The following is a 20,660-nucleotide window of genomic DNA, read 5'->3' on the forward strand; positions in this document are numbered from 1 at the left end:
TTTACATGTATGAACTCACTCATTCCTCGTGTCAATCCTGTTATCGAAACAGGTTCGTTTTGCCTGTCACACAAACAAATCTCAAACCCACCTCCCCGAAAAATAGGGATTAGGGATAGTTATGGGATGAGGGGGCGGGGTGGTCTGAAGTGTGGGAATAGATGATTGGAGGCAAGGAGGAGTGAGGTAATTGATGATCTGCGCAAGCGTAGTCGAGCTTCATGGCCTTTCGTAGGACGTGTGTTCACAATATGGTGGTGTTGGCATCATCTGAGGGTGGAGTTTTTGGCTCCCTGACATCAGGAGGTTGCCCAGTTGATGAGTCAGTGGTCTTAACCGGCCTGAACTGGACAAGGAGTCTCAGTTCCTGAAAGGACTTAAGCACCATTACTATGGTGACACAAGCATCAGAGATGTTATCTATGAGGAAACTAGTGGGAGTCGGATCAATGCTATCTACATGACTTGAAAAGTAAGCAACACAGCTAACAATGGGCAGGCGAACAACTAAAGGCTACAATTCATAACTGCCCGAAAAAACTTCAGTTACTAGCTACCTAATCATTAATGGCTACTTGTCCACCAGTTTCAATCCTATGAGGAAGGTAGTCTAGTTGTCCCCACTTTACAGATGAAGGAACAGAGACAGAGAAGGTCAGTGACTGGCCCAAGGCCGCACAGCCAGCAGCGGGAGAGCTGGATTCGATCCCACACTGTCGGGCTGCAGGGGTCGTGCTCTGAACCCCACAGCAACGGGACAAGGCACCCCAGCTCTAAAATGTTGTGATGTTGGTCTCTTTCTCCCTCACCTCTTAAACTTCAGTGTCTGCTGGTGAAAATTTTCATTCCATAGTGTGATAAAGTGACTTAAAGTGTTACTAATTTGTAAGAACTCACTTTTCCAGGGATATTTGCATTCTGCCTGGAGATTCCTGACAAAGACAGGTCTTATGCTGAGAGTGTCTCTCTGACGGTGGAAGTGGGCTGTGGAGACAGATTCCTAAGGGAGATGGTGTGGGCAGGGCTTCCCTCCCACCGTCCTTGAATCACACTGTCAGACAGCCAGCCCTGAGGTAGTTCTTTTACTAGAGTCTCAAATGTCCTCAGCGTTATGAAAAACAGGAAGCCAGTTGACTGTGGGCATGAGGGATGTGGTTCCCAGTTTCTCTCAAGGGAGAGTCTCGGCTCGCCTTGGTCTCTGAGGAGAGCCCCCTCCCATTCATGTCTCCAGGCCACTGGGCCACTTGTCATTTTAACAGGCGGGTTGGAGACCTTATGTCCTCTTTGGCCTCTTCCTCTCCCTCATGCCCTAATTCAGCCCTGTACCAAATCTCTTTTTTTTTCCTCTCCTGGAAAGTGGAAAAAAAAAGGAAAGAAAAGAAAAAAGAAAGCTTAAGGCTGGCTTTCTTTTACATGTCTTTTTTATATACATTCGTGTGTCGCTTAACAATGGGGATATGTTCTGAGAACTGGGTCATTGGGTGACATCAGCATTGTGCGAACATCCTAGAGTGTACTTACACAAACCTAGGTGGTATAGCCCACTACACACCCAGGCCATATGGTACTAATCCTATGAGACCACCGTCATACATGGGGTTTGTAGTCGACAGAAACGTCATTATGTGGTGCATGACTGTAGTATCTTTATTGAGAATATAACTCATACGCTATACCATTCACCATTTAAAGTATACAATTCAATGTATATTCACAGAATTGTGCAACCATCACCACAATCAATTTTAGAACATTTTTATCACCCCTGAAAGAAACCCATACCCACTGGCAGTCACTCCAAATTTCCCCCCATCCCCTCCTCTTCTTCCCCAGCCCTAGGCAACCACTAATTTATCTTCTGTCTTCATGGATTTGCCTATTCTAGACATTTCACATGGATGGTGGTCTTTTGTGACTGGCTTCTTTCACTTATAATGTTTTCAAGGTTCATCCACATTGTAGCTGGTATCAATGTTTCGTTCCTTTTTATGGCCAAATAATATTCCATTATATGAATAGTCCACATTTTGTTTATCCATTCATCAGTTGATGGGTGTTTGAGTTGTTTCCACTTTTTGGCTATTATGAATAATGCTGCTGTGAAAGTTTGTGTGAACATATGTTTTCATTTCTCTTGGGCATACACTTAGGACTGAGATTGCTGGGTCATATGGTTACTCCATGTTTAACTTTGGAACTTCCAGACTGTAAGAGGGATCCAATTTTCTCCATGTCCTCGCCAACACTTATTATTATCCATCTTGTTGATTTTAACCATCCTCGTGGGTGAGAAGTGCTGTCTCGTTGTGGTTTTTATTTGCATTTTCCTGATGGTGTGCCAAGTCCTTAGATTTCAGTTTCTAAATGGTCCTGAAAGCTGACACTTCTTGCCCCTGCCACAGCCACTACCCTTACCCAAGTCCCCATCCTCTCTCACTTTTCCTAATTCCCCTTTTTAACCACTTCTGTGGTCTTTCTTCATAGAACATACTACAGATATAGTTTAATTGCTAAATTATGTAGTTTTTTATTATTTATTTATTTATTTATTTTGGAGAAGAAGATTGGCCCTGAGCTAACATCTGTTGCCAATCTTCCTCTTTTTGCTTGAGGAAGATGGTCCCTGAGCTAACATCTGTACCAGTCTTCCTCTGCTTTGTATATGGGATGCCACCACAGCGTGGCTTGATGAGTGGTGTGTAGGTCTTTGCCCAGGATCCAAACCCATGAACCCTGGGCCACTGAAGCAGAGCTCGAGAACTTAACCACTATGCCACTGGGCTGGCCCTATGTAGTTTTTTAAATGGCTGCTTCCCCATTGAACCATAATCCTCTTGAGGGCAGCTGTTTTGCTCCCCAGATGGTAGTGTGGTACCTAGAACATATAGTGAGCTGTCAATAAATATTTATTTAATGAATGAAGGCATTTGGACCAGCCAGGTCAGTGAGAACCTACCCAGAGTGTCTTTGCTATTTCCACAGAGGGTAAGCCCTGATTCCTGCGGGTCCGTAGAATGTGCTTGTGGCTTGAATTCACGGAGGAAGCCAAAGAAGAGAAGCTGAATTGTGTGCTCTATGTTTAGCGACTCTAGAGCCTGGGGTCTTTCTGGTCATTTTTGCTGAGATCCCATAAAAGCAGTCAGGGAGCTGGCTGTCCATGGTTCCTGGCGGGGTGCCCCCCAGTCTGGGGCACCAGCCAGCTCACCAGCTGAGCTTTGCTAAGGACTTCAAACCTTAGGACCCATCGAAGCAGAGCGTGATCAGGAATTACACCTGGCAGTGTAAATGCATTTATAGTTAATCGTTTACTGGGAAGAGAATTAAAAGAGGAGAAATTTTTATCATCATTTTCTGTTCTTTCCTTCCTCCTTCCATTCTTTCCTTCCTTCCTTCTTTCCACAAAATCAAGCAATAGACAGCTGTAGGGGAGGAATCTTTGTTTTGTTCTCCACTATATGCCCAGCACTTAGAACAATGCCTGGCTCACAGTGGGTGCTCAATATCTTGAATGAATGAGTGAGTGAATGAATGAATACATACCCAGAGCACTTCAGGAGGGAGGGGAGCTAAGTCTGCCATGCCCTGCATCTCGGGTGGGGTGTGTGGGGTGCCTACTTGTGCACTCCCACCTTTAGAAAATACAGGGCCGTGCAGCAACAGGCCTGGACCCTGCCTTCCCTCCTGGACACTGTCACCTGCTCCTGCCAGTCTTGTCACCCACTTCCCCCGCTGGCCCCAGAGGATGGTGGGGGCTGAGGAGAGACTGGAAACAGAGCCCCCTGCTCCTTGAGAGGCTGCCTGGTCTGAGGCTCTTATCTTCCTTGCCAGAAACTTCCTACTGAACTAACCATTTGCTAATTCATTTGGTGGAGGGAGGAGGAGAAGGGTGAAGTTTCGCTAGTGGTTTTGCTCCTACCAGGGCTCCTGGCAGGTCCTGCTCGTTCTCTGCGGAGGGTAACTGACTCATCTCTCCTCTCGGGGGCACCACAACAAGGCAAGAGTGACCGTTGTTTCTCTGCCTGTCCTGCTCCTCACTTACTCTCTCAAGAGGTCCTCTTTAGATTAGGAGGGATGCTGTCCAGAGGAAGACATGAGGACCTCAGCTTGCCATCAGAGGAGCACGTGTCCCATGCGAAAGGGGACCTCCGTCAGAGGACCTGAATGAAAGTGCTTCAGTGGTGGGTTCAGAGCCGTGTCCTGGCCCAGCCCGGTCCGTGGATTCCCTCTACACTGGATGCTTTCATAATTAGTCCTTGCAATAACTCTGAGGGAGTGTTATTGTCTTCATTTTAAAGATAAGGAAACTGAAGATCGTAGAAATTAAGCTAGAAAGTGGCAGTGGGCAAGTTCAAAATGAGATCTGTAGATTCTAAGAGCAAAGCTCTTTCCACTTTTATTTTTCTCCCTCTTGTCATTACTTTACTGATGAATCCCCGCTTGTCGTTTAAGATTGTCTTAAATGAGTATTCAGTTCCTCCTATGTCAAAGGGAGATATTATCACAGAATGTCTGTGTTTAAGAGTCCCCAGAAATCTATATTTAAATATTTTTTCACTGCACCTTCTGCCGGTTACAGCAAAAGTCCAGGGGCTAAAGGAAATTAATCAGTGGCCCTAAATAATTAAAATTTTTTGCATTTTTTCCTCTTTGATTTTTAGGGGCATTTGCGTTTAAGACGGCACTTGAGCGCATTTGCTACAGTCGGCACATGCAGCCCCGTGGCAGGAGTGTCACGGAAGCTATTTGGACATTAGATGGAGCATTGGAGTAGGTGACCCTTCGGTTTGCTTCTGACCCAGTGGTTCTCAACCAGGGGCAGTTCCCCACCCACTGGGGGGACCTTTAGCAGTGCCTGGAGACATTTAGGTTGTCACAGATGGGGGAGGGGTGTTCCTACAGGACAGCCCCCCATAACAAAAGAGTTATCCGGCCCTAAGTGCTACAGTTAAGAAAACCTCTTCTCACCCAAGGTGGGTAGCGGGTAGGTTTCAAGATAGGGAGCGGTTGAAAGACTACAGATCCGCAGATTCTATTACGTCTTTCTAGAAGATGTTGCAGTAAATCAGGAGTTCCCTCGGACCCTGGGCTGCTTCCTGAAGTAAGCCGTGATCTCTCTTCCTACAGAGGCTGACACTTGTCCTTGCCCTGGCAACGCTGATAGCTGCCTTTGGGTCATCCTTCCAGTATGGGTACAACGTGGCTGCCGTCAACTCCCCCGCTGAGGTAGGTGGCTGTGGTGAGTGAGACGCAGCCCCCAGTAAACAAGGAGGTGGGTTTGGAGCAGCCCGTGCCCAGCATGGTCGCCAGAGTGGGACCGTACACACACTGAAGGCGCACAGTGGGTCCTCAAGTGAAGGGAGGGGGAAACACCCAAGTGACAGCGCAGGGCCTTGGGGACTTGCAGGCACAGGGCTGTGGGTATGAACCAAGTCCCCAGGCCTCCTTCAGCTTCTCATGGAGAGCTGGCCAGCTGGACACACGGTGGGCTGGCCTCCGGGTGGTGGGGGTCTGATCCTCTGCAGGTTTGCAATCTATAGAGGAGTCTGGAGGGGCAGGGATCATCCAACGGATTGGAAGACTAGAGTCAGTCCTTTCCCGTGTTAGAAACATCCCAGGCAATTAGCCTCTCAGAGGCCTCATAGCGCTCCCCATGGGTGCCCCCTGCTAATTGCTGTTAGTACACCTTTGTCCTTACTCCCTTTCCTCCGCTTAATAATGTTGATATCTCTGTGCCCAGGTCATCCCAATGGGTGGCGCAACAACTTAAGTGGTTCTTTCTGCAAAACCAGGCCAAGTGATTGGATGTTCTGTTTTGCTTTGTTCTCCAGCTCATGAAAGAATTTTATAACGATACCTACTACAGTAGAGCCGGAGAATACATAAGCGAGTTTTCCTTGACATTGCTGTGGTCCATTTCTGTGTCCATGTTTCCCTTCGGAGGCTTTCTTGGATCCCTCATGGTTGGCCCCTTGGTGAATAAATTGGGCAGGTAAGGGAAGGTGAATTTTCAATTCCCCGAAACTCATAGACCCCCTCAGAGTTTGATCCCTAGGCCTAAAGCTTGAAATTGTTCTTGGAAAACTAGGTAATAACCGTTGTGATCATTTCTGTTTTCTGACATGGTCTTGAGAAGAAGACTAGACGCTGACCAAGCGTTTGGGGACCTCGGCAAGGCCTGAGGGCTGGAAGTGGGGTAATGGGGCTCAGGCTCTGGGGTGGTTATGGAAAGAGCAGAGTGTGCTTCAGAGACCAGGACTCATTCCCACTGTCTCTGCCCTCTTGCTTTGAAGATAGCTTCCTTACCAAAACCGAAAACAAGTTCTCTCCTGTTTTTTTACCTTTAGAAGAGTCAAACACCAGATGATGTGGCCAAGGTGTCAGTCCCAACAGAGAACATAGCACAGTGTCCTTGAACTCGGCCTCTTAAAGGAACACAAACTAACTGCTCTGTTCTTTTACCTTGGGATCAAGTAATATGCAAAATTTAGCCCAAATTAAATTCATGTAAAACTCTGAAATGGCTGAAATCAATGTCAGTGTGAAACTGTGTGGTCCCAGAACGACTCTCACTGTGAGTGTCATGAACGCCAAGGGCAGAGCTTATATCTTTGCCCCTAATTCTAGAAGCATTAGAAATTCTGTATTTGATTCCAAAAAATGTCCTTAAGATGTCCCACTCCCCCGTGTAAATTCCACAGGAGAGAGCAGCCTCGTTATAAACAGCATTTCCAAGCTCCTCTCCTCCAACCCTGCCCCGTCTCAGATGAGCACAGAAAGGCGGGGGAGGTCAAGTTCCTGTTCTCGGCCACAGATCTAGCTAGCTCAGGAGTCAAGGCCAGAACCCAGACTTTGGTTCCTTCTCCAGTATTTTTCAAAAAGAGTCTGAGAATAGAAACACACAACCTCTGGTTTGGGACCTAAGATCCTGAGGTCTTCCTGGAAGGTTGGTGTTGAACTCACAATTTTCCCTTAGGCCCTCAGGGGGCAGGACATCAATCAAGTCACAGTGAGATCTGCAGGACGCTTCTCCTTGAGTGAAGGACTTGCCGTCTGGCGTGCAGATGGAGCCAGTTGCTTGTCTAACCGTCTGCTTGAGAATGTGATAAATGCTATTCAGTTGCTTGTGGTTTTCTTAAAGATTTGTAGGTGTTCCTTAAATAACAGTAGCGACTAACAATTTATTGATGGGTTCCTATGTGCCAGAATCTATCCTGAGTGCTTTTAGGGTTATTAATTCCTCTCATCCTTACAAAAGCCCCATCCCCTTTTCAAAGATAGGAAAACGAGACACAGAGAGACGCTGTAACGTACCCAAGATTACACAGCTGGGAGGAAATTTCACTTTTGAGCATTGCACTCTGTTATACTGGGCAGATATCTTCTCAATCTGTTGCTTTCTTTTCTAATCAGACATATAGTATCTTTTTTATACAAAAATTTTAAATGTTCAAGTGGTCAAATTTAACTCTCATTTATGGTTTCTGTTTTTCGTGTCTTAAGGCAGCTTACCTTACCTGGAGTCATAAGGATAGTTTTCTATAATTTTTAAACAACTTTGTTTTTCCCAAATAGATCTGGAATTTTATTTCATATATAGTGAGTGGTGAGAGAAAGCTAATTCTATTTTATTTTTTTTCCATGTGAAAAGTCAGTTGCTCTCAGATTTATCTTAGTTATTCGTGTTCCTTTACTGCTCTGTGTTAATTTTTAAATCAGTTTATCAAAATCCCTGAAAAACGATTCTGCTTGGAATTGCTTTGGATTTAGCATTTAATTTGAGGAAAACTGACATCCTTACACTGTTGAATCTTCCCCTTCATGAGCAAGCAAAGGCTAATTTATTTATCGTGGAATTCACTGTGGTTCCTTGTCTGAGGTTTCACCATTTTTTCAGAGTGCAGGCTGTTGGCATTAAGTACATCCACATTGTTGTGCAGCCATCACCACCAACCATCTCCAGAACTTTTCATCTTACAAAACTGAAACTCTGTCGCCATTAAACAATAACTCCTCATTCCCCCCAAACCCAACCCCTGGCACCCACCATTTGACTTTCTGTCTCTGTAAATTTGACTCCTTTAGGGACCTCATATGAGTGGAATCATATAAGATTTGTCCTTTTGTGACTGGGTTATTTCACTTAGCATAATGTCCTCAAGGTGCATCCATGTTGTAGCACTTGTCAGAATTTCCTTCCTTTTCAAGGCTGAATAACATTCTGTTGTATAAATACGTAACAGTTTGTTTATCCATTCATTCATCAATGGGCATTTGGGTTGCTTCCACCTTTTGGCTATTGGGAATAATGATACTATAATCCTCCACATCTTAATCTCTCATACTTCCCATCTTCTTCTTTTTTGAGGAAGATTGGACCTGAGCTAACATCTGTTGCCAATCTTCCTCCTTTTTTCCTCCCCAAAGCCCCAGTAGATAGTTGTAGGTCATAGTTGTACATCCTTCTAGTTGCTCTATGTGGGACGCTGCCACAGCATGGCTTGATGAGCCGTGCATAGGTCCATGCCCAGGATCCGAACCAGTGAACCCCGGGCCACCAAAGCGGAGCATGCAAAATTAACCGCCACGCCACTTGGCCTGCTCCGTCATATTTCCCATCTTCTTATCTCTGTCTGTCTGTTGCTTTCTATGTAATGTCCTCAGGTCTACCTTCCTATTTATTAATTCTCGCCTCAGCTGTAATTCACCTACCAAGTGTTTTATTTCAATGACTATATTTTGCATTTCAAGAAGTTCTATTTATTTGTTTCTAAATTTGTCTCTCTTTTTTTTGCTATTGTTTTGGATAGTTTTTATTTTATATAGTTTCTTGTTCTTCCTTTAGTACCATTTTGATTCCTTATTTTGTGACACTAAGCATTTAAAACATTTTATAGCCTCTGTCTAATCCTGTTGTCTGAAGCTGTGCTGTTTGAATGTGCAGCCTCTTGCATATGGTGGAGTGTTGAGTGTGTTTTGTGGTGGTGGGGCTCCATCACTCATGAGCCTGATGGGGGACTCCTGGGAAGGGTCCTCTCCAGAAAAGTTTTCCCTTCGTCTGTGTCAGGCTCTCCAGGGCCCAAGTTCACCTCCAGTCTTGACTTAAATGGGAGTGCTTTTTAAGTTCTATTACGTTTGATGTTTGTTACAGGTTTTTACGAGACATTCTTTGTCAGCTTACATAAATTCCCTTATTTTTATAGTTTTTCTAAGGTTGTTTTTTTAAAAATCACAGTGGGTATCAAATGTTATTGACTTCTTTTGCTGCTTCAATTGACAATCCTTGTTTTTCCCCAGTATAATCTTTAATATCGTGTTTTTAACATTGAAATATTTGTCATATATGCTGTTGAATTCAATCTGCTGATATTTCATTTAGGATTTTTGCCTCTATATTGATAAGTGAGGTTAGCCCATACTTCTTTCCCCCCTCCCCCAAAGCCCCAGTAGATAGTTGCATGTCATAGCTGCACATCCTTCTAGTTGCTGTATGTGGGACGCAGCCTCAGCATGGCCGGAGAAGCGGTGCGTCGGTGCGCGCCCGGGATCCAAACCCGGGCCGCCAGCAGCAGAGCGCATGCACTTAACCGCTAAGCCACGGGGCCGACCCCAAGCCCATACTTCTAATATCCTTACCTAGTTTGAGTTTCAAGATTACACTAAAATCATGTTGGTTTATGATTGCAAAAACCCTCTATTGTCTTGTAATTTGTGATCCTTTCCCTCTACCCCAACCCTCTCCGCTGTGGTCATTTCCATTTGCTCCCACAGAGACTATTCCACACCAGGCCATGCACTTGATCTGTATTGGTCTTCGGTCAACAGCAAAGCTTAAACACAGCAACAAAGGCCACTGCTGTAACCGAGTAGACACTCGGTGCATGTTTGTTAAACGAATGAGTGAATCCTTAAACCAGACTGATTAATATTTGTCCTCTGCAGAAAAGGGACGCTGCTGTTTAACAACATATTTTCCATCGTGCCCGCCGTCTTAATGGGATCCAGCAAAACTGCCAGGTCGTTTGAGATGATAATTTTGGCCAGACTTTTGGTGGGAATATGTGCAGGTAACAATGCTACACTGTGCCACCATTCTGTGACTTAAGATGATCAAGAGGAGGGGAAGAGGCACCTGGTTCTGAAGCACGTAGATTGAAGCTGTCCCTATGCTTCTGCCCTGAGGATGCTCAGGCCCCTACCTTAGTCTCAGGTGTGGACAGCTGGCAGCTCTTCACTGTGATGTTTCCTGCAAAGAAAGCTGTTCTTTAAAAGAATGAAATACTGAATCTTAGGTTCAGAAGGGTCCTTCCAATCCAATCCTTCATCTCAGTGTTTTCTCAACTGCAGCTTGGGACCGGTTAGTGGGTGGTGACATCTGTTTAGTGAGCAGGATTTTCTAACTAGAGCAGACCATGTCACACATAGCAAAGGTCAGGACTATCTTTTGAAACTTTTGTTTCAGTTACTCATCGGTGTACATATGTGAGAACCAGCTTGCCATGTAAAATGTATTTCTGTATTTTCTATTGTGAATCGTGGTCAAAAAAGCTTGAGAAACAATCTAATGTAGGAATCCCTCTACTAGAAAAGAGTTAAGGATAGCAACTCGCAACATTTATAGGAGAATTTAAAGTGTACAAAGGGCTTTTCACAGGTTCTAGTTCACTTATTCCTTCAACGCCCACCTGCTGAGGAGGGTGCTGACCTGTCTGAGGTCTCTCCCCTCATACACCACGGAGCTGGTTTGCAAACCCTCCGAAGCTGTGCTGCCCGGGCCATTCTCCAGTGGTTATAGAAAACTCCCCCATAGTTGCTTCAGACTGAGGAGACGTGGGTAAAGCTGTGCCCGTGGCCTTCCCCCAAGTTGGCTCTCTTTTGTAGGCAGTGTTTCCCAGGGTCAGTGGAGGTGAGTGAGGCGCCTGGGTGTAAAGTAAGGAGGCGCCCGCTCTCGGGGCCGTGCACCTTCAGGGTGGGCTCCAAGGGGAGCGCCCTTGGAAATGCTGCACCCTGGGCACCTCACTTGCCCCCCTCTACCTGGCTCTGACATTGCCGAGTAACTCTCATTTTCTCCTTCCAAACAGGAGGATAGAGACAAAGGGATGATTTGGCCTGATATCAGCAAACCCCTTAGCTCAAGTTCGTTGACAATAGGGGAGGTGTCAAGGAGCCTGGTGTTGGGGGAAATGGTGAGGAATTGCAGGGCTGGGGAGAAAAGAGGACAACAAGATTCCTGAAGAGAGAAGAGGTCATTTCAAGGAGAGAATGGTGGGCCCCTGGCAAACTTCACTTCATACTGGGTTCCCTGAGAGCACCTGGCCAAGTCTCTGCCAGCTTGGCCGGAGCCCCGAGGGCACCTGGCCCTGCCCCTGCCTTCGGGTTTTCCCTGCAGTGGGGCCCAGCTTTATGAAAAATAGATGATTCCTGAAAGTTGTGAGCAGTGAGCAGATGCAGTCACTTTTCTGTTGACCATCCAACAATTCACAGTTGGTTCCAACAGAAGAATATTAGGATCCAATAGATAACAAAGCACAGTTAAAAATCCCAACCTTTACTCCTGAGTAAGCATTCCTTTAAGTCAGCGGTTCTCAAACTTTTTGGCCTCAGGACCCTTTTGCATTCTTAAAATTATTGAGGGCTCCAAAGAGCTTTTGCTCATATGGGTTTTATTGGTTAATATTTACCATATTAGTAATTGCAACCAAGAAATGTATTATAATTTTATTTATTTATTCCCCCAAATCCCCTGTAGATAGTTGTATGGCATAGCTGCATATCCTTCTAGTTGCTGTATGTGGGACGCGGCCTCAGCATGGCCAGAGAAGCGGTGCATCGGTGCGCGCCCGGGATCCGAACCCAGGCCGCCAGCAGCGGAGCACATGCACTTAACTGCTAAGCCACGGGGCTGGCCCCAAGAAATGTATTAACTCATTTAAAAATAGCAATAATAAGCCCATGTCTTTACGAAAATAGCTATATATTCTAAAACAAAAAATTTAGCGAGGAGAGTGGCATTGCTTCACATTTTTGCAAACCTCTTTCATGCCCGACCTAACAGAAGACAGCCCCATCCTCAGACCTGCTTCAGTATTCTGCGGTTCTGATATCTCGTGGCATGTAGCCTCTGGAAAAGTCCACTGTATGCTCATGAGAGAGCGAGAATGAAAGGGAAAAATAGCATCTCAGGATTTTTATGAAAGTAGTTCTGATCTCACCGACCCCCCAGAAAGGTGTCAGGAGCTCTCTTTGTCCTCAGATCATGCTTAGAGAACACCAGCAGAAGCATAATTCATTTAATTTCAAGTAATTCTTGAAAAAGTCAGGAAAGTGTAGACTCAAGCCTGCTGACGATGAAGTAAACAGCTCCTCTGAGCAGGAGGTGTGGAGACAGATATGAGCTGGACTTCAGGATGCTCACGGTTTACTGGTTTGCTACTAGTCAGCTTTGGCAAGAAGGCTGAAGGCTTTCACTGAAGGACTTGAGACATTAGGAGCCGCTTTCTCCAACTCTGGTGTCGGAACAGGCTGGCTGCGGTTGCCCCGCAGAGTCCTTTTTAAGACAAAATAGAGATTGCTTCCACCCACGTGAAGGGAATCTCATCTCTTCACAAACCTCCTGATGCCTGACTCCACAGTATTGTTCTCAGTCAGGTTCAGAAGCACTCACCATTAAGAAGCAGCCTGAGTGGTGACCACGGGAGGCACTGGGCCTGTGGGGTGCCTCCCCACCAAGACCTCTAAGAGCTGTTCTAAAGACTGCCTCATGTGCTCTGAAAAGCAGAAAGAACCGATATTAATGAACTGTGATGGCTCTTTAAAAATACTAAACAGAGACATCTTTGGGCAGAATTGCAAAGCTTGAAAACTTGGCCTGCAGTTCCCTCCCATCTCAACGTTATCCTAGTACCCTCGCATTACCAGCAGCCCTCACCTCCACTCACCCCAGCTCTGTTTCCTCTCGGTCTCCCCATGGCCGGAGCCTCCCGCAGACCCCCATGTCTTTCTGAGCCTCAGCTTACTCATGACTGGGTGTAGGATACTTGGACTAACAGCCCACCTCATGACAACCCACCTGAACTTCCTCCAAGATTCCCAGCCTCTCACTGGGCTTTTAGGAGAAGTAAATAGGATAATATATGTGAAAATGCTTCAGAACATGAGAATTAAGTTCCACCTGTCGTTAAGGGGGTCAGACTCCAGTCAGAGAGGAAAACTTACAAGTTTAAATATTGGGGATTCAGAAGTAGTCAGGCATTACATACATCCCAGATGGCAGTTGTTCCACAACATGTATTTAAGTTTTTAAAGCTTATGATAAATATAGCTGGTTCTTCAATGTCTATGAAGGTATCTATGCATTGGATTATCATGTAATATACTGTCTCAGAAGGTAAAGCTGGTGGGCAGGGGTCCTTGGTCTTTTATTAACAGATTCCCCCAAGGAGCAAGGGAGGAGAGAGTGTCTAGACCATCGCTGGGCTTTTCCTCTCTGAGGCCAAGCTAGTCAGGAGGGGAGATCTGAGGTCAGGCTGGCCTCTGTCCCCACGTGACACCAGGCCAGAAGCAAGGGTGCCTCTTCTTGAACTTCTTTGGTCAGACTATTTTCTCTTTCCTTAAAAGTTCAAAGGACTAAGAATTAAAAGAGATGTCTGCTTACTCCTGCAGCGTTGAGAAAGTTTCAGCCCAACTAATGTGATTGCTGAGTAAGAATAAATGTATTTGAAGACACAGCTTGTCCCTGCCGGACTAATGTTTCCTGGTCGTGTTTTTATTCCAACCCCCCTCCCAGGTCTGTCTTCCAATGTTGTGCCTATGTACTTAGGCGAGCTGGCCCCTAAGAACCTGAGGGGGGCTCTCGGGGTGGTGCCCCAGCTCTTCATCACCATCGGCATCCTCGTGGCCCAGATCTTTGGCCTTCGGGGTATCCTTGCAAACGAGGAAGGTAAGCTCAGGCCACCTCCGGACCCCACCCCCTGCTCCCACTGCACATATCTGTGGGCTGGTCTTTTCTGTCTAATCGACCGGCTGTCCTTGTGTGCCCCCATGCTGCCCCGACCCCACAGTGCTGGTGTGGTATCAGCACAGAGCAGACCTGAACAAGTTGGTGGGGATGGATTGGCTAATGCTTCCTAGTCCCTCTGAGGACACGGATGAGGTGGCCTTGCATGAGCAGGAAGTGCCATAGGCTGACTTTCTCTAGGCCTGCCTGATGGCTGTCTGTACAAGGGCCTGGGGCATGGTAATAATGGCCACCAGTGTCACTGCTTCACTTAAGCCTCCCAGGGACGCTACTGCCCAGGGGGCTCTGGGGTGATCCCATTTCACAGCCAGGAAAGAGAGACCTGGCCCTTGGGGGTGAGGTGGTGAGTCTCACCCCAGACCCTGACTCTGGAGCAGCACCCCCCTCCCCAAGAGTCCCGGGGCCTGGCACACAGTGGGTGCAGTGTAGCTCACAACTGTCGTCGTGTTTGTGAGACCTTACCTCTCTTTGTCTTGGGTCTCAAACCTCTGAAAGGGAAATCACCATTAATAATAACATCAGTCGAGACGTATGAAGTGTTCATCATAGGCCAGGCACTAAGGCTTTCATATTAATCCATTTAATCCCCCAAACAACACTACGAAGCATGTACTGTTATTATACCCATTTTACAGATGCAGAACCTGAGGCACGGAGAGGTAGGATGACATGTCCAAGGTCTCATTAGGACACAAACCCAGGCAGCTCAGGCCCAGGTCTGTGTTTCACTACCATTCTCTCCCGCCTTTCAATCACCCTTGTAAGGAGCTGGGACCAGGAGTTAGGGAATGAGGTTCCTGTCTCCCAGTGATGGCACGGTCCCAGCAGTACCCAGAGCAGTGCGCAGAGCCCTGGCATCTGTGAAGTGCTCTATGGTGTGTGGGAGGGAGCAATGGTTCTGCCCGGGGAGGGGGCCTCAGAGAGGGCCTGGACTGAGGGGAGTAGGACCGGCGTTTCAGAGGTGGGCAGAGGGGGCAGAAGTGTACAGTTCTTTCCCCATTCAGGGAACTGCACATGTCGTGGTGGGCTGCATTCGTCCCTCCATCCTTTACTGTGACGATTCGACCATCAGTACTCTTCTTCTAGACAGAGTGTGTGGAGGGCAGGGCTTGGCCTTATTCATTTTTGAATCTCCAGCATAATTTCTGCCACATAATAGGTGCTCAAAGAACAAGGAAGGAAGGAAAACTAGAAGAGAATAGTGTCAGAGAAGCCTCCGGAAAAGAGTGGCACAGGAGGCGGGCAGTCACAGTGCAAAGACTGCAAAGAAGTCAGGGGGTCAAGATTGGAACACGGTGTCTGGATCTGGCAGTTAGAGGTCTCTGAGACCTCCTGAGAAGGGTTTCAGTGGAGGGGTGGGAGTGGGGGCCAGAGGCCAGACAGCAATGGCCTGGATGGCAGGTACGTCCACAGTTGCTATCAGCTGTGCTGGGTGATTGAAGCAGGACCTGGGATTAGCTAGGCCCTGGATTCGGAGCCAGGGGGCAGGAGGAGGTCGGGAAGATGATGATCCAGCCAGTACAATGGTGGGCAGGACAGAAGTTAAACTTAAGATTGCACGGCGCTTGTTTTCTTGGTGAAGAGCGATGAGGTTATGGGATGGGAGAAGTTTCAGAGGTTGAAATATGACTTGAAAAAGAGATGTCTAAATGAGGGTGTTCGTTGATTTTTCTTCCCTTTCAGTAGTTGGACTCTATTTTAGAAGAGACCGGTGGTAAATCACAGGTTGTCAGGTGGTCATAGCCTTAAGTTTGACTAAGAGTCTGTATAATATGTGGTTAAGAATACCCAGAGTTCAACGTGCCTGGGGTTGAATGCCAGCTTTGCTCCTAAATCCTGATCTTGGGCAAGAGGCCTACACCCTCCAGCCTCAGCGTTTGCAGGTGTCAAGTGGGTTGATCCTGGTACCTGCCTCATGACCTTGCTGTGAAGGGGGAGTGAAGAGCCGTTAGACTGGGCCTGGCATGCAGATGTCCACGGTTATGGCCTACCGCAAGCCCTAGGAGAAAAGGGGCGAGTCAGGCACAAATCACTCCTAGAAGGAGCCTGACCCACTCATTCACTTATTTACCCATTTTTATTGTGAGATATAACATATGTAAGGAAGAGTACATAAAACATAAGTGTACATTTAGTCAAACAGAAATCAAACACCTGTGTGACCACTACCCCGGTCCAGAACTAGAATTACACCAGCACACCAGAAGTCTGCTGTGTCCCCTCAGTCATGGCCTTCCAGCCCCAAAAGGGAGCCACTGTGTTGACACTTTATTTGTGATCACTGCATTCTTGCTTTTCCCTAGAGTTTCACTACCTTTGGCAAAGGTAGAGTTAATGTTTCTGGACTTTATACAAGGGAACCACATTGTGTAGATTATTGCACCAAACATCATGTTTGTGGGATTGGCTCCTGTCCTGGCTTCTTTCATTTTCATTACAGTATAAAATTCCATTTTATGAATACACCACGATTTATGTATCCATTTACCATTATAGACATTTGCCTTGTTTCTGGTCTTCGTTTCTATAATCACTGCTGCTCTGACCATTCTAGTTCAGGTGTCCTGGTGGCCTGGGCATATGCCTGAGCAGGACTGCTGGGTCAGAGTGTGTGAGAGTGTCCAGCATCACTAGCTCCTGCCAGACTGTCCTCTAAAGATGCCACATGTCCACACAATGACAGTGTGGAGACTTCCTATTTGCCCACATTCTTGCCAGCCCTTGTTATTTTCAGAATTTTTCGTTTTCTCCTTCTGGTAGGTGGGTAGTGGTTATTCATCATTATCCATTCTGCAAGTATTTAGAGCATCTGCTATTCGTTAGGCACCATCCTAAGTGATGGGATACAGGGGTAAGAAAGACAAGGCCCTGCCCCTCAGAGCCTGTGTTTCAGCTCCAAAGAAAACCAACCTGGGTAATGGGGCAGAGTGGCTGGCTGGGCGCTGTGGGGGCGGGAGGCAGGATGCTGATCTGGGTGGGCCTCTCCGAGAGGTGGCCTTGGAGCCAGCTCTCACGTAAGACACTGGCTTCCCTGTAGGCTGGCCGATCCTCCTTGGGGTGACCGGCATCCCGGCAGCCCTGCAGCTCCTTCTGCTGCCCCTCTTCCCCGAGAGCCCCAGGTACCTGCTGATTCAGAAGAAAGATGAAGCAGCTGCCAGAAACGGTAAGGCTTCCCTGTGAGAGGAGGAAAAGTGATGGAAGTCGCAGCATCTCGCTCTGGGGAAGCCGTGGTCCACCCCCAGAGCACCCTCTGCTCCCCTCCCTTAGCGCTGAAGAGGCTACGTGGCTGGGACGACGTGGGCGCCGATATAGAGGAGATCCGGCTGGAGGACGAGGCCGAGAAGGCCGCGGGCTTCATCTCCGTGCTGAAGCTGTTCGGGATGAAGTCCCTGCGGTGGCAGGTCATCTCCATCATCGTCCTCATGGGTGGCCAGCAGCTGTCGGGAGTGAATGCGGTACGGGGCAGCCCGGGGCCGGGAGCAGCGGGCAATGTCCAGGTGCAGGGTTGCCCCGGGGCCAAGCTGCGGCCTGGCCAGCCCCACCAGCCTCTGGGGTTGCCTTCCAGATCTACTACTACGCAGACCAGATCTACCTGAGCGCTGGGGTGAAAGACCAGGATGTCCAGTATGTGACGGTGGGCACGGGGGCTGTCAACGTGTTGATGACCATCTGCGCTGTGAGTGTCCTGGGGAGCTGAGTGTCTGTCCACCGCCAAGGATGGAGGGAATCTTGAGAGTGGGGGTCTTGGTCAAGGGAGGAGCCTGGATCTAAGGTGGCAACATGCTTCTTGGTCCCCTCATCTCCAGCCTCTGGGCTCTTCTCAGATAGCCTGTCTCTTGTGGGGGGTAGCTGAGGGCTCCTCAAATATGGAGACTCCCGCCCCCTACTCCAGAAGCTTCCACTGTGTGAGGTGACTCTTCTTCAACATCTTACACTTGGAGCCAGGGCCACAGTGTGTCAGGAACTAATAGGGCGCCTGGACTGGGCAGGGTGGTGGCCCGCTGGCCGTTCAAGGGCACACTCTTGGGGGGACACACACACATGGGCAGATGGGCACACAGCCCAGCAGGCGCTCCTCACAGCTGCCTCTTCAGGAGGGGATGTGCAGGACGGGCGAGGGGCTTCCCGTGAGGGCAGCTCTGGGCAGGGGTGCGACTGGACTGCCAGGGCCCACCCAGCCTCCCACTGGCAGGCGTGGGGCTCCTGAGCTCCCTGCTTTTCCTTCGCCCGTTCCCTCCAGGTGTTCGTGGTGGAGTACTTGGGGAGGCGATTCCTGCTCTTACTGGGCTTCACCATCTGCTTCACCTCCTGCTGTGTGCTGACGCTGGCTCTGGCTCTGCAGGTGAGGACGGTGGGGCCCCGGGGGGAGGCGCCCAGAGGCGAGAGCAGTCTCCTTCTCATCCTGCCCGCACACACGTTATAAGGAAAAAAGACCAAAATGACGTTGTTTTAGCAGTTACAGTGAGTCAGATGTCTGCGGACCGTGTGCGGCCGTACTCCCCACACCCAGTAGCCGCTTGCCCACTTCCAGCTGATTTTCCAGTGGCATCCAGGTGGTGCTGCCTGTTGAAGGAGGAGCCAGGTGCCACCTTTCCCCAGCCCGAGAGGAGCAGCTGGCCCCCTGGGCACCACGGTTCCTGACGTCCCCATCTCAGCTTTGTCTCTGCTTTGCCAGGGTTGATCCAACTCTGTTTTCCCCCCACAGGACACAGTATCCTGGATGCCTTACATCAGCATCGCCTGTGTCATCTGCTACGTCATAGGACATGCCCTTGGGCCCAGTATGTACCCAGAGCTGGTTCTATGGCTTCACTGACCCCTCTCCTCCATCAGCCCTAGAACATCTGGCTTGAGCTCCTTAGAGAGGCTCCAGGGAGGGCCGGATGCAGCCCCAACATGGCTTCTCTCCTCATCTTTCTCTTGCAGCTGGGTTTGGGTGGAGTATAATTAGAGCGAAAACAGAAAGCCGCCTGTGTGGGTACCCTGTGTGATTGGCATAGAAAGCCTTACAGGCAGTCACGGGCTCTTTTTAGGGACGTCATAGGACGTCACCCGTTGTGCTGAACTCTTGCTATGTGCCTTCTCACACTGCTTCTCCACAAGACCAAGAGTCCTGGAGACACCCCTCCCGCCTGGGCCAGATGCCAAGGGCACCCTGCACACAGTGAGGGTGCCAGGACCCTTTGTGGGCTGGCTCTGCCCGCAGGGAAGCCAGCTCTTCTTCTTCCTCCCCAAGGTCCCATCCCGGCGCTGCTTATCACCGAGATCTTCCTGCAGTCCTCCCGGCCGTCCGCCTTCATGGTGGGGGGCAGTGTCCACTGGCTCTCCAACTTCGCTGTGGGCTTGCTCTTCCCGTTCATTCAAGTAAGTGCATCCCACGGGCTCCGGATTCACAAAATCCACACGCATTTAGTAAAGCGAGGACCTTTGCAAGAAAGTGAACCTGGCTCCCCTTCCCGCAGGTGGGCCTCGGACCTTACAGCTTCATCATTTTTGCCATGATATGTCTCCTCACCACCATCTACATCTTCCTGGTTGTCCCTGAGACCAAGGGCAAGACGTTCGTGGAGATCAATCAGATTTTCACCAAGATGAATAAGGTGTCAGAGGTGCACCCAGAAAAGGAGGACCTGAAGGACCTTCCGCTCTCTGTTGTGGGGAGGAATGAGGAGGCGCCTGTTAAGCGGATCCGACTGTAGCTTCCCTCTTGGGCATTTTTTTCTGATTAATAGTTGTCTATGAATATCCAGAACTAGGACAAGTCCAGCATGGAATGCAGGCCCCACTGGGACTGTCTGAAAGGCTTGTGTGCTGTTCTAAAAGCCAAGCTGTCTCTCTCCAGATTGACCCATCACCAACCCCGAATCACAGCGAGCAGCTGTCCCTGAACCATGCTGGGTTAGCCGTTGTGTGGCTCCTGGTAACACCAGCTCTTACAGTAAAAATCATTACTAGGGTGGTGAGATGGAAGGAATCAAATCTGGCCAGAGAAACTAACTCTTCTTCAATCCCATGGGTCTTCTGGGGGCCTCGGGCGTGTGTTCAGAGTGGAATTCATCCTCTTATCAGATCCATCTCCAGAAACACCAGTCTTGGAAAGTGTGATGTCATAAGTAATGATGTCTGAGAAGCTGGGGAACAGGTCCCTATGGAGACTTTAACTTAGTCAGAGATGATCAATCCTGAATTATATGGTTAGGGGACAATGGAATTGCATCTGTATACTCAATAAAACAAATAATGATCACTTTTCACCAAGACGTGCTTCTTTTCTGTGAGCAGGTAAAAGGCGAGGGCATTCCCTGCTCCTTCAAGCAGTTTAACTGTGCTGGGGTGTCAGCCCCTTGAAGGCACGGGTTTGGCTAGTTTTGTTTGTCCTGGAATCCTCACTGCCTAGAACAGGACCTGGCATGGAGGAGGCAAGATTTGCTGAAAGAGGGGGAGAAGTGAGTGATGAGGTGGTTGCAAAGTTGTGATTTTTAAAATTTAAGATTGGGGAGGCCTCTGCATGTCTTCAGGTGCATAGTGAACACTGAGGGGTCCTGAAGGTGAGACAGGGAGGGGCGTTGGGAGAAGGAGGGAGTGCCCCCCACACATACAGCAGAGCGAGAGGCTTTTCTTAGAGATGTGTGTGTGTGTGTGTGTG

At 48.4% G+C, this 20,660-nt stretch overlaps 1 protein-coding gene across 2 annotated transcripts in view; it reads left to right on the forward strand.

Annotated features, from left to right (window-relative positions):
• SLC2A5 (solute carrier family 2 member 5) overlaps positions 1-20,264 on the forward strand; it is a 33,428-nt gene extending 13,164 nt beyond the window's left edge. For both annotated transcript variants that reach the window (XM_087445825.1, XM_004425550.3), the window contains exons 2-12: positions 5,125-5,223; positions 5,829-5,989; positions 9,940-10,064; positions 13,784-13,936; positions 17,052-17,177; positions 17,282-17,469; positions 17,580-17,690; positions 18,255-18,356; positions 18,720-18,795; positions 19,251-19,378; positions 19,477-20,264. In XM_087445825.1, coding sequence (XP_087301951.1) covers positions 5,125-5,223; positions 5,829-5,989; positions 9,940-10,064; positions 13,784-13,936; positions 17,052-17,177; positions 17,282-17,469; positions 17,580-17,690; positions 18,255-18,356; positions 18,720-18,795; positions 19,251-19,378; positions 19,477-19,713 — 1,506 coding nt within the window. In that variant the 3' untranslated portion in view covers positions 19,714-20,264. The remainder of the gene's footprint in view (positions 1-5,124; positions 5,224-5,828; positions 5,990-9,939; positions 10,065-13,783; positions 13,937-17,051; positions 17,178-17,281; positions 17,470-17,579; positions 17,691-18,254; positions 18,357-18,719; positions 18,796-19,250; positions 19,379-19,476) is intronic.
• Positions 20,265-20,660: the final 396 nt, after the last annotated feature.

This window comes from Ceratotherium simum, chromosome 22 (assembly GCF_057802395.1).
Source record: "Ceratotherium simum simum isolate JZ-2026a chromosome 22, ASM5780239v1, whole genome shotgun sequence".
Lineage (NCBI taxonomy): Eukaryota > Metazoa > Chordata > Mammalia > Perissodactyla > Rhinocerotidae > Ceratotherium > Ceratotherium simum.